Source organism: Hyla sarda, chromosome 3, assembly GCF_029499605.1.
Source record: "Hyla sarda isolate aHylSar1 chromosome 3, aHylSar1.hap1, whole genome shotgun sequence".
NCBI classification, from domain to species: Eukaryota; Metazoa; Chordata; class Amphibia; order Anura; family Hylidae; genus Hyla; species Hyla sarda.
Genome location: NC_079191.1, coordinates 204,169,457 through 204,182,565, shown reverse-complemented (window position 1 = coordinate 204,182,565; position 13,109 = coordinate 204,169,457). Strand labels below are relative to the sequence as shown.

Below are 13,109 nucleotides of genomic sequence, written 5' to 3'. Positions count from 1 at the left end.
GCTGCCAACACCTACTGGGGGGGAACTCTAACTCTGCTGCCTAAACCTACTGGGGAGGTGAACTTTAACTCTGCTTTCTACACCTTCTGGGGGGGACTCTATCTCTGCTGCCTACACCTACTGGGGGAACTCTAATTCTGCTGTCTACACCTTCTTTGGGGGTAGGACTCTAACTCTGCTGTCTACACCTACTTTGGGGGGGGGGGGGCTCTAACTGCTGCCTACACCTACTGGGGGGGACTCTAACTCTGTTGACTACACCTACTGGAGGAGACTCTAACTCTGCTGTTTACACCTACTTGGGGGGACGACTCTAATTCTGCTGCCTACACCTACTTGGGGGGGACTCTAACTATGCTGCCTACACCAACTCGGGGGGGGGGGGGACTTTAACTCTGCTGCCTACACCTACTGGGGGGGACTCTAACTCTGCTGCCTACACCTACTGGGGGGAACTCTAACTCTGTGGTCTACACCTTCTGAGGGAACTCTAACTCTGCTGTCTACACCTAATTGGGGGGACTCTAACTCTGCTGCCTACACCTACTGGGGGGGACTCTAACTCTGCTGCCTACACCTACTGGGGGGGAACTCTAACTCTGCGGTCTACACCTTCTGGGGGGACTCTAATTCTGCTTCTACACCAACTTGGGGAGGGGGCTCTAACTGCTGCCTACACCTGCTGGTGGAGGGGACTCTAACTCTGCTTCTTACACCTACTTGGGGGGGAATATAACTCTGCTACCTACACCTACTCGGGGGGGGGGGGACTCTAACTCTGCTGCCTACACCTACTGGGGGGACTCTAACTCTGCTGCCTACACCTATTGGAGGGGACTCTAACTCTGCAGTCTACACCTACTGGGTGGGGATACTCTAACTCTGCTGTCTACATCTACTGGGGGGACTCTAACTCTGCTGCCTACACCTACTGTGGGGGACCCTGATGCCTACACCTACTGTCGGGGGACCCTGCTACCTACACCTATTGTGGGGGGACCCTGCTGCCTACACCTACTGTGGGGGGGACCCTGCTGCCTACACCTACTGTGTGGGGACCCGGCTGCCTACACCTACTGTGTTAGGACCCTGCTACCTACACCTACTGTTGAGGGACCCGGCTGCCTAAACCCGCTGTGGGGGAACTCTGCTGCCAACACCCACTATGGGGGAACTCTGCTACCAACACATACTATTGGGGAACTCTGCTGCCTACACCTAATGTGAGGGAACTCAGCTACCTACACCCTACTGTGGGAGAACTCTGCTGCCTACACCTAATGTGAGGGACTATCTACTATGTTCCTACCTAGCTAATATGGGGACATACTACTAAACTAATAGGAGGGCTACCTACTAACTACATAGGGGGTTTTCATAATGCCCCTCCTGAGACTAGACTCTTGATCCGCCACTGGGTGGAGGGGGTGCTGGCTACCTTGACTAACTCCCTTGCAACCTAACTTTGTACCTGGATGCCTAACTACAGAAGGTAGGTGTAGTACTGGACCCCTCCACTGTGCCCGTGGTCAGCTGGACTACCAATCCAGCAAACAACCACAGAGAGATGCAAAGGCCACAGCACCAGTCTGGAGGCTCCGGTCAGTGAAAATAGAGCTGAAGTTTATTGGTTACAAAATGCGATGTTTCAGCTCCATATGAGCCTTTATCAATCATTTGATAAAGGCTCATATGGAGCCGAAATGTCGCTTTTTGTAACCAATAAACTTCAGCCCTATATTCACTGACTGGAGCCTCCAAACTGGGGCTGTGGCCTTTTGTATGGATGCTTAACTAATTACCTACATACCTTGCTATCTAACTACCTACATACCTGTCTGCCTAACTACCTACCTACATATCTTGCTACCTACCTACAAACTATTTACCTGGCTACCTACCTATCTGCCCATTTACTGTGCAGGACACTAATTAGAGGCTTATAGATGGAAAGATTGTGTAGAGGGGTGGGGGGGCGGGACAGGCACTGGAAAAATGCAGAGTCTAACATGTTTATCCTGCAGGTGTTAAGAGATCGACATAACGGTCTGATCCGGCCGGAGAAGAAAAGGAAAGAGGATGCCGTTGGTCAGAAAAGATGTAATTGTGAGTTACTAGATGTAACTGTAATCACTTATATGGTATACAGGTCCTGTTTACAGCTGATATCTACCGCCATATGGTCCTCTATATAATCACTTATATTGTATGTAGATCCTGTATAGTATACTGGTCTGTGTATAGGGGTTTTATTCAGTACAGTATGGCAATATTATCCTGTTATTGTGTGGTGGTAAATATTTACTCCTTATATACTGGTATTATTGATCATTGAAAATAATTTTACCTACCTTAAAGTGTTTTTATATATAAAATTGTGTTTATTTTGTGTGTAGGGGTGGTGGAGGGATTTGGGTAGAATAGGGGCAGAAGTGTGACCAGCAGCAGAGCATAGCAGGGGGCCCTTACTTTTTTAGTCTGGGGGCCCTGAGTGTTGCCAATCCGCTCCTGAAAGAGACTAATGTGGCAGCTTTGCCATTGTGTTATCTTAAAGAGTAGCTCCCATCATCTGTATTTTTTTTCTGTCCCTACCTATTGCTAAACTATCCCTAACCACCTCCCTGCCTTTAAAAATTTTTTTTTTATACCTTATAAATGTCTCATCTTCTGCTCGTCTGTCTAGCTCTGGCGGAAAGTGACTTCCCCAGCAGGCACGACGTCACTGATGCCTGCTGGGCGCCGACTTCTGCTCTCACCTCATCTATGCTGCTGTGAGGAGTGCGCATAGATGAGCTGCCAATAGCACAGCAGGCTGCTTCGGGGTCTCCTAGTGTTATGCAGGGAGTAGGAGTATAGGAGCATCGCCCACCTGCTGTGCTCACCGCTAAGACCCGGGACGAAACAAAGTACGGGTAAGTGAAATAAGACCTCACTTACAGGACATGTACAGTCCTGGAGCATCAGTGCAGTACTGAGATTCAGTGCCACGCTGCCTCCAGACTGTACATGCCACAGGCAGGCAGCCAATGAGGCAGCTGCGAGGCCAGGTAACCAATGAGCGCAGCCATGGCATTCACAGGGCTTTCTCCCACCTGTCTGATTGACAGGCAGGGAGCAAGCACAGGCTGACTAAATTAGGACCGATTGCCCGGCCGGCATCAGTCCTAATCCAGTCGTGACGTCATGGCAGGCTGCAGCTGGCCACTAGGAGGGAGACCCCTAGTGGCCAGTTTTCAAATATAAAATATACTATTTTAATTAAAAAAAATTATGAATCTATATTAGAGATATGTTGTAGTACTACATAAGTACTACAATATATATATATATATATATATATATATATATATATATATATATATATGGTTGGTAACAGTGCCCATTTAATATGTCCTTTTTACCTTGATAGTGACTAAATCAAAAATTTAATCAGACCCCCCAAATTACCCAGACCCAACACCAGTTCCTAAAATTAATCCTTAATTTGGACAATGAAATCATTCAGGTTCCCTGACCAGACCCATAAATAAAGACCACGATCTATAAGTAGAGAATTGATACCAGACCCCAAACTTAAGACTTTAGAGAACACTTTAAAATGAATCCATACCACATATTGGAACCATAACGTAATCCCAACCCAAGACTCTAGAGAGAGCAAGAGAAAGATAGATAAAAGGTGTCGTGAGGGCTGCTATTGTTAAATAGATCATGAATAAACATAAATATCCATTCAGTATAAAAGCTGATGAGACATGTTTTCCCTCAACTTCCTAATTAAATTAATGCTAACACGAAAAGATTGTTCCGAGTATTGTTTATCTGCTGTTTCATATTAATAAGAATATATCCCAGTCAATGGAATTTTCGATGGGATAAAATCTAGCCTAATCCACTTTACAGAAGATTGTCCAGCGTGCTGGAAATAATTATGGTCTGTATAGGACAATTACTAGGAAAGGCTGTCTCTTTGGCAAACAGATCCTGCTAATTAGATTTTAATACATCTGTATCTAATTATGTATTGAAGTCAACTGTATCCAATATAATGGGCTAAATATCTGTGTATATCAGAATGTGTGGACAGCAATACAAGTGAGGTACACCTATAAATTGGTTTATTTAGCATTTATCCTAGGATAATAATATTTGTTTACATTACACCTAGAGTTTGGACCCCTACCAATCATAATCTAATGGGAAAACCAAGTGATATACTACCGCCTTATGAGATGGAAAAACCCCTTAGGAGGAGAACTTTGCTTAGCTAATTTTTAGGGTACTTAAATTCCGATCCCAGTGTAGTGTTGCCTTTCCCTTGTGTCCTCATCCATCTAGCCATAGACAAAGTGACTGGGTTAACATATAATATTGGCAGGCATAGAGAGGAAGAATGTGAAACTGGATGTCAAAAGCCCATTCTCATATGCTTACTTTACTGTTTTACTATTGTTCTATAAGGACATTTGTGTTATTTTAATGAGCTGTTTTAATTCAACTTCAGAAATGTCTTTACATTTTTCAGAAATTGGATGAATGACAATTTCATTGTTTTTAGGTTCACATTGTAGTTTCTCCTACATATGTGAGAATTTATGTTGACTGTAGTGAAGTGGCAGAGAAACCAATTAAGGAAGCTGGTGCAATCTCTACAGATGGCTATGAAGTACTTGGGAAGCTCAGGGGCGACAAGAAATCTGCTCCAGTAAGTCACTTTTTAACCAAATACAGCACATGTCATCATGTACCCAAGTAGAAATGTTTTGCTGATAAAACATATGCCTGTATTGTTATAGCCTACTTCAATTTGTGGGTACACAATGTTACCAATTTGCCAGTAGAGCTAGTCATGCCTATTAAAGTTTTTGGAAATGCACAAATGTATCTGTGTAAATCTGAATATTTCTGTTCTTTAGAGGTGTCTCTTAGCCCTGTTTTTCCTTTTACCTGCTAAAACAACAAGGGCAGTCACCCAAGCCTAATGGGCATATGTATGGCACAGTCAGAGAAGAGATCTATAAACTAAAATACTTCTTGGTACTAAATATCATCTTTTTATAGTCATCTTTATTTTTGCCTTCAGTAACGCAGTAATGTTTAACTTGTCACTAGAGTATATAATATAAACAAAAAGTGTTGAAGCAACAAACATATGTTTTGCTGTCCTGTGTACTATTTATTACTTCTAGTACTATATTATTTAGGTGCATTCACAAGAGGAAGTAATGTTTCATGTGCAGTCAAAAACTTTGTGGTTTTTATAGGTTAAACATTGGAAAAAATGGTTTCACCTCTTAACTTCATTCAGCCAAAAAACTACATAAAAAGGAAAGCAACACAGTTTTAGACTGCTTATTATAATACCAACCAACTGATAATACAACCTTACTATCCATGTCTTACATGGATAGTCATTTCATTAGATTTGACTACCAGGAGATGACTTGATATTACTAAAGTATTTCCATTTAAATAATACACATATCTCAACCCTAGTTAGGCCCGTGTACACTCACTCATATGTTACAGTATGGAAAATGTAAGAGTTGGGACAGTACTTGGCGATCTCCCAAGGTGTAATACTTCAGACAATTTTTATGTGCCACATCAAATATTGCCAGAACAATGAATTTTACAATAGAGAAACTTGCCAAACAAGTAGAACTTAAATTCCCTTACAAGATGACATCACACAATGTAATTCGCTGCAGATGTTCATTTGTCATCTGTTCAGATGTGGATGCTAAGCAAATGTCTCGAAATGTCTGATAAAGAAATACACAAATGACATGACAAGTAAACAAGTCTTATGCCTTGTTCCCAGTTCCTTCTCCAGATGTTTGACATTGTATGTACTGTAACCTGGACAAGCCGTGATAGATGCTGTGATATTCCTTCAATGGTAAGTCTTGTATAAATATTTTTGCATGAGGTCATCCTATGGCTACAGTAGCAAAGCATGCGTATGCATTTGTAGTGTTGAGTTTTGAAATATAGGAAACTACTTTTTTTCTAAAATTTTAAATGTATAACAGAGACCCAACCAATCAAACATATGTATAATACCAGTGTCTTATAGGCCCTTAGGACCAAATAGGCCCTTGGGACCCTCAGGCAGTCAGGTGTGACTGCTACCTTTGCACCTCCTATATCTATGTCCCTGAGGTTTTCTACACCGATAGTTCCTTAAATTTGTCATATATAGTTATCTCTAACATCCATTATTATTTCAAGTACATGGGGGACAAACTTTAAAGTGTCATGTGCACATGTACCAAATAAAAAAACAACTAAAATAATAATATATGCTTTAGGAAAAAAAAAGTAAATAATAAATAATATAATTTCTCCTTTCCATAAATTTCCATATATACAGTACTAAACAGATTTAAAGGCAGTGTTCTACGTACATGATGTAATACACATGTGGTGTATTGTCTGACAATAGATCTAATTTAACCAGTTAATGCACCATGACACAACTTTACCTTATGGATTGCCTTATTTAGAGGCATCGTGGCATACAGTTACCTAATGAATGATGATTGTACTGACACAAGTATAAGCCTAGGTATAAGTATAAGCCTATTAATGCCATAGTCTAGGTATTCTAAAGCATTATGCATGTGCTCAAAAATAGCTGCATAAATAGTTAAATATAGCTCATGATAGCTACAGGTCCCCTAGTTGGACTTAAAAAGTGAAATAAAGTCTAACAAAAAACATCTCCCTGAAAAAAAAAAATATATATATATATAACTTTTTGTTTTAAAACACTTTATTGTTTACTTATAGTAAACAATATACATTTAGGGTGCCACCACAATCATAAAAATATGTAGAATAAAATTAACTTAATATTTATATTGCACAGCACATGCCTAAAACAATGATGGCAGATTATCCTTTTCCCTCCATCTGCCCAAAATATAAAAAATAAATTCAATTAATTATATTTATGCCAAAATGGTACCAATAAAAATTACAACAGACCTTATACACGACTACAATAAGTGTTGTCTTGGAATGTGGTGACACTAAAATGACTTATTTCCAAAAAAAAACATGTTTTTATTTTACAGAAGTACCAACATGTAAAAATAGCTATACATATATGGTATTTCCGTATTTTTCTGACATGTAGAATACATTTTTACTATTACATGTTTGCACTCCCCCCAACAAAATATAATAAACTATATGCTACATCCAAAGAATTCAGAGCGCACTCACCCGGAGTCAGTCGCCGTACCAGAGATTCCGGCACCGGTTATCCTCGGTCCATCAGGGATATCGCAGGAGATAGAGTGGGGGAGTTCTCAGACGCTGGCCACGTCCGTAAACTATACCTTATCAATAAATTAAATCCATGCCAATATGACTACCATTACAACTCACCCTGCAAGTACCAAACCTTCATATGACTACAGAAAAAAAATGATGATGAAAAAAACAACAACAACAAATTTCTTGGCCCTTAAAGTTCAAAATGGATGGAACTTAATTGGTTAAAAAGAATCTACTGTTTCCAGTCATTTTGGTTGGAATCATTCTTTAAGATTGCTGTAATGTCCTCATAAATCTCCAACAAATTTCGCAAGGCTTGAGTATCACATAGTGGCGGTCAAAAACAAGATTAAGCTGCCAAAGTATCAAGACTTTCTGGTAAAGGTATTAAAGCATCTCAGTCCAATAAATCATTGATGCATTTGCTGTGTTTTTATCATGCGGCTGATTACACAATTATGCCCGTACTTAGTGCAGGGAAAGATGTAAACTAGTAGCCAATCCCAATGTCATTCATTTTAGAAACTTGCACAAACACAAAGGCTTTTCGGATATCAGATGACTCTAGCAAGCTGCTAAGATATACAAAGTGGAGCTGGAAAGTCAAATACAATTTGGCAGCCTACAAATAGGAAAATAATTTACTTTAGAAAAGTAATTCTTTAAACCATCTGTGGCATCTCTTACGTCATGTATAAGCCAACTATCAGCCAACTATGAACAAATTGGTATATTGTGTCAGCAAGGTTAACTCCCAGCACTGTATACATTTCACTTAGTATCATAATCTCACTTGTGACCTGATGGCTTTCACATATGATGGCGTCATTATGCACAGCCTTTTATATAAACTCAAGTTAATGCTCCAGAACATTTTACTGACACCCTTACAAATCCATTTCCCAAATTCTTTCGGAGGCATTTTATGACATTCAATGAAAAGTACAGAACACGCTGCATCTCATATTTTCTACAGGATAATATCAAGCACTGATCTAATCTCTCTCTTACCATTTCATAAGAAAGAAAACTCAGAGATAAATTGCATGAATAATAGATAGATAGATAGATACAGTTATGACTGTAAATGTTGGCACCCCTGAAATATTTCAAGAAAATGAAGTATTTCTCACAGAAAAGGATTGCAGTAAGTGTTTTGCTTAACACATATTTATTCCCTTTGTGTGTATTGGAACTAAACCAAAATAGGTAGGAAAAAAAGCAAATTGGACATAATGGGCCTCATTTACTAAGAGTTTCGGGTTTTTACTAGTGGGAAAAGTTGTTTCAGACATGAAGGATTCCTCTCTATTCACTATTGGGAAAAGTCGGGAACATTTTCTGACCAGCTTTTTCTAGGTCGATATTTCCAGCCATTTACCCACAGGATTTTCTGTGAATTCCATAGTAAATCGGTCAGGTTGGGAAACCACGCCCCTTTTGGCTGGTCACACCCCCTTTTGTGACAGACCACGCCCCTTTTTATCGGGTTTATCAGGCGCACACTGTCGCACACTGGCGCAGACATGTCTCAAACATTTCTCAGACAAAATAACCAGACAAAAACTGTTCGGTTCCAGCTTAGTAAATGAGGCGCAATGTCCCACCAAACTCCAAAAATGGGCTGGCCAAAATTATTGGCACCCTTAACTTAATATATGGTTGCACACCCTTTGGAAAAAATAACTGATATCAGTCGCTTGTTATAGCCATCAATAAGCTTCTTACACCTCTCAGCCGGAATGTTGGACCACTCTTCCTTTGCAAACTGCTCCAGGTCTCTCTTATCGGAAGGGTGCCTTTTCCCAACAGCAATTTTAAGATCTCTCCCCAGGTGTTCAATGGGATTTAGATCTGGACTCATTGCTGGCCACTTCAGAACTCTCCAGCACTTTGTTGCTTTTTGACATATGTTTGGGGTCATTGTCCTGCTGGAAGACCCAAGATCTCAGACACAAACCCAACTTTCTGACACTGGGCTGTACAGTGCGACCCAAAATCCATTGGTAATCCTCAGATTTCATGATGCCTTTCACACATTCAAGGCACCCAGTGCCAGAGGCAGAAAAATTACCCCAAAACATCATTGAACCTTCACCATATTTCACTGTAGGTACTGTGTTCTTTTCTTTGTCCACAAGACATTTTTTTTTTGGCAAAATGCAGTCTTGCTTTTTTATGTCTCTGTGTCAGCAGTGGGGTCCTCCTGGGTCTCCTGCCATAGAGTTTCATTTCATTTAAATGTCAACGGATAGTTCACACTGACACTGAGGCTCCCTGAGCCTGCAGGACAGCTTGAAAATCTTTGGAACTTGTTTAGGGCTGTTTATCCACCATCCCGACTATCATGCATTGACACCTTTCATAAATTTTTCTCTTCCATCCACGGCCAGGGAGATTAGCTATAGTGATAAGAAAAAACTAAATGATCCAGCACTGGAAGAAACTGCAGCTTTATTGTTAGATCCTCTTTAAAAACAGCGTGGAACAACTTCAACACTTCACAAGGTCTGACACATCTTGACCCGTTTCGAGCGCATGCGCTCTTAGTCAAATGATACAATCAATGGTTTCTAACACATAGAAATAGGTGTTTCCACAGGTGAAACAAATGCATTAAACTAACACTCCGCTTGGTAGGCAAGCAGCCCTATAGTAAGTTAAAACCAGAGAAACATATACAAACAATCAAGTCACCAAATTCCGTTGAGATTTCAGATATAAAATATATATTATGACTGTCACCAAACGGAATGAACAGGAAACAATACATAAAACATGAGTAGATTCAAGAAGGGAGGAAAACACATTGTGCTGTCCATTGCAATTGTAATGAAAAAATGCATGATAAGAAAAATAACACAGGACAAATAGCGCAATGTGAACTGAACCCATAGAAAAAATCACAATGTGTATAATACAAACAAATGATACACATGGATGGATTCAATTAGACACACTGTGCTGTCCATTGAAAATATACAGCAGGAAAAATATGAATTGTACCCATAGATGAAATGATGGTATATGAAACATATGTAAACGATGTCCAAAAAAAAAAAAGAGAAAAGGGATTCTTCCATGAATTTAATAATGAAAAAGGGGTTCCTTACGCAAATTAAGACCATAGGGCATTCTAGAATCTAAAGTAACCGTTTCAGCGCTTCACTACATTTCATACAAGAACACAACAGAGACATACACTCCATTCAAGTATATGCCATTAAAAAGGTACATATGAACATCAGAGGAGGAGATATTCAATGTAAACTAATGGACTGGGAGGCCTTTTGGCAATGTACTTTAGATTCTAGAATGCCCAATGGTCTTAATTTGTGTAAGGAACTCCTTTTTCATTATTAAATTCATGGAAGAATCCCTTTTCTCTTCCTTTTTTTTTTCTTTTTGGACATCGTTTACATATATTGCATATTCCATCATTTCATCCATCTATGGATTCAATTCACATTGTGCTATTTGTCCTGCTGTAAATTTTCAATGGACAGCACAGTGTGTCTAATTGATCCATCCATGTGTATCATTTGTTTGTATTATACACATTGTGATTTTTTTCTATAGGTTCAATTAACATTGCGCTATTTGTCCATTTTTCTTATGCATTTTTTCATTACAATTGCAATGGACAGCACAATGTGTTTTCCTCCCTTCTTAAATCTACTCATGTTTTATGTATTGTTTGCTGTTCATTCTATTTGGTGACAGTCATAATATATATTTTATATCAAAGGAATTTGGTTACTTGATTGTTTGTATATGTTTCTCTGGTTTTAACTTTTTTTTATCTATAGGGCTGCTTGCCTACCAAGCAGTGTGTTATTTTAATGCATTTGTTTCACATGTGGAACCACCTATTTCTATGTGTTAAAAACCATTGATTGTATCTTTTGACAAAGAGCGCATGAAGTGTTGAAGTGGTTCCATGCTGTTTTTAAAGAGGATCTAACAATAAAGCTGCAGTTTCTTCCAGTGCTGGATCATTTAGTTTTTTCCTATCATTTGGACACGCAGAGTCTGAGTGAGGATCCGTCCACGAGACTTAGCAGGTGAGCTGGACCTTCCTTAGATTAGCTACAGTGCCATGGGTTGTAAACTTCTTGATAATGTTGCGCACTGTGGACAAAGGAAAATCTAGATCTCTGGAGATGGATTTGTAACCTTGAGATTGTTGATATGTTTCCACAAATCCTCAGACAGTTCTCTTCTCCTCTTTTTGTTGTCTATGCTTAGTGTGGCACACACAGACAGACAATGCAAAGACTAAGTGAACTTCTCTCCTTTTCATCTGCTTTCAGGTGTGATTTTTTATATTGCCCACACCTGTTACTTGCCCCAAGTGAATTTAAAGGAGCATCACATGCTTGAAACAATCTTATTTTTCCACAACTTTGAAAGGGTGCCAATAATTTTGTCCAGCCCATTTTTGGAGTTTAGTGTGAAATTATGTCCAATTTGCTTTTTTTCCTCCCTTTTTTGGTTTAGTTCCAATACACACAAAGGGAATAAACATGTGTATAGCAAAACATGTGTTTCTCTAATCCTTTTCTATGAGAAATACTTCATTTTCTTGAAAAATTTCAGGGGTGCCAACATTTACTGCCACAACTGTAGATAGATAGATAGATAATTAGATAAAGAGATATCATGAGAATGGAGGTTAATTGTCCTCCAAGTGAATAGAGTGCAAGCTCACATACTTGGCCTCCACTTCACTCACTGCCTATGGGATTTCCCATCATAGCAGAAGCCCCATAGAGAATTAATAGAGTAGCAGTTGAGCATGGGCACTGCCTCTCCATTCAGTCAGGGGACATTTGACCTCTATTTTGCAGACTGATGGGGATCCCAGGGATTGGAATATTACCAATCAACTAGTTCTATCCTATGGATAGGGTGTAACTAAGATGTAACTAAAATGTCAAATTATCAAAATCAACCTCTAAAAGTGGTAATGTATTAACATATGTATTTTAATAGATATACATAACTGTGTTACCCATTTGTTGTTACTACAAATATTATTATGGATTACAGTATTAGGTCTGGATAAGGACAGACTGATCGGAACTGATAAGTAGGGTTGCACTCTTCAAGGGACTCAGTTAAGAACTTGGCATTTGATGGAACTATCATGTTTGATTTTTTATTTACTTGTGTTCACTGAAATATACATAATTTTATGACTTATTTAATGTATTTTTTTTTTATCAATCTTTTCCAGAGAGATGACACTAAGTGCCCAGCACTACCACATGCTTGTACTTGTGCACAGGACAGTGTTGGAGCTCCAGGACCAGCTGGCCCATCTGTAAGCATGTTTTTAATATGTATTTATTTCATCACTCAAAGGAAGAAAAATATTGTTGTTTTGTCTTTGCTGATTTAACCCCTTAAGGATGCAGGGCGTGCGGGTACACCCCCATTCCCGAGTCCTTAAAGGGGTATTCCAGGAAAAAACTTTTTTATATATATCAACTGGCTCCAGAAAGTTAAACAGATTTGTAAATTACTTCTATTAAAAATGTTTAATCCTTTCAGTACTTATGAGCTTTTGAAGTTAAGCTTGTTCTTTTCTGTCTAAATCCTCTCTGATGACACCTGTCTCGGGAAATGCACAGTTTAGAAGAGGTTTGCTATAGGGATATGCTTCTAAACTGGGCGTTTCCTGAGACAGGTGTCATCAGAGAGGATTTAGACAGAAAAGAACAACCTTAACTTCAGAAGCTCATAAGTACTGAAAGGATTAAGATTTTTTTTATAGAAGTAATTTACAAATCTGCTTAACTTTCTGGAGCCAGTTGATA

General features: G+C 39.3%; 1 protein-coding gene across 8 annotated transcripts in view; it reads left to right on the top strand.

Moving 5' to 3' along the window:
* The window catches only part of COL12A1 (collagen type XII alpha 1 chain), a 165,893-nt gene that overhangs the window by 130,357 nt on the left and 22,427 nt on the right, over nt 1–13,109 (top strand). For all 8 annotated transcript variants that reach the window (XR_008891251.1, XM_056565894.1, XM_056565888.1 and 5 more), the window contains 3 exons: nt 4,559–4,705; nt 5,825–5,902; nt 12,527–12,613. Coding sequence is in view for 7 of the 8 variants with exons in the window: in XM_056565894.1 (XP_056421869.1) it covers nt 4,559–4,705; nt 5,825–5,902; nt 12,527–12,613 (312 nt within the window). In the remaining variant the exon portion in view is untranslated. The remainder of the gene's footprint in view (nt 1–4,558; nt 4,706–5,824; nt 5,903–12,526; nt 12,614–13,109) is intronic.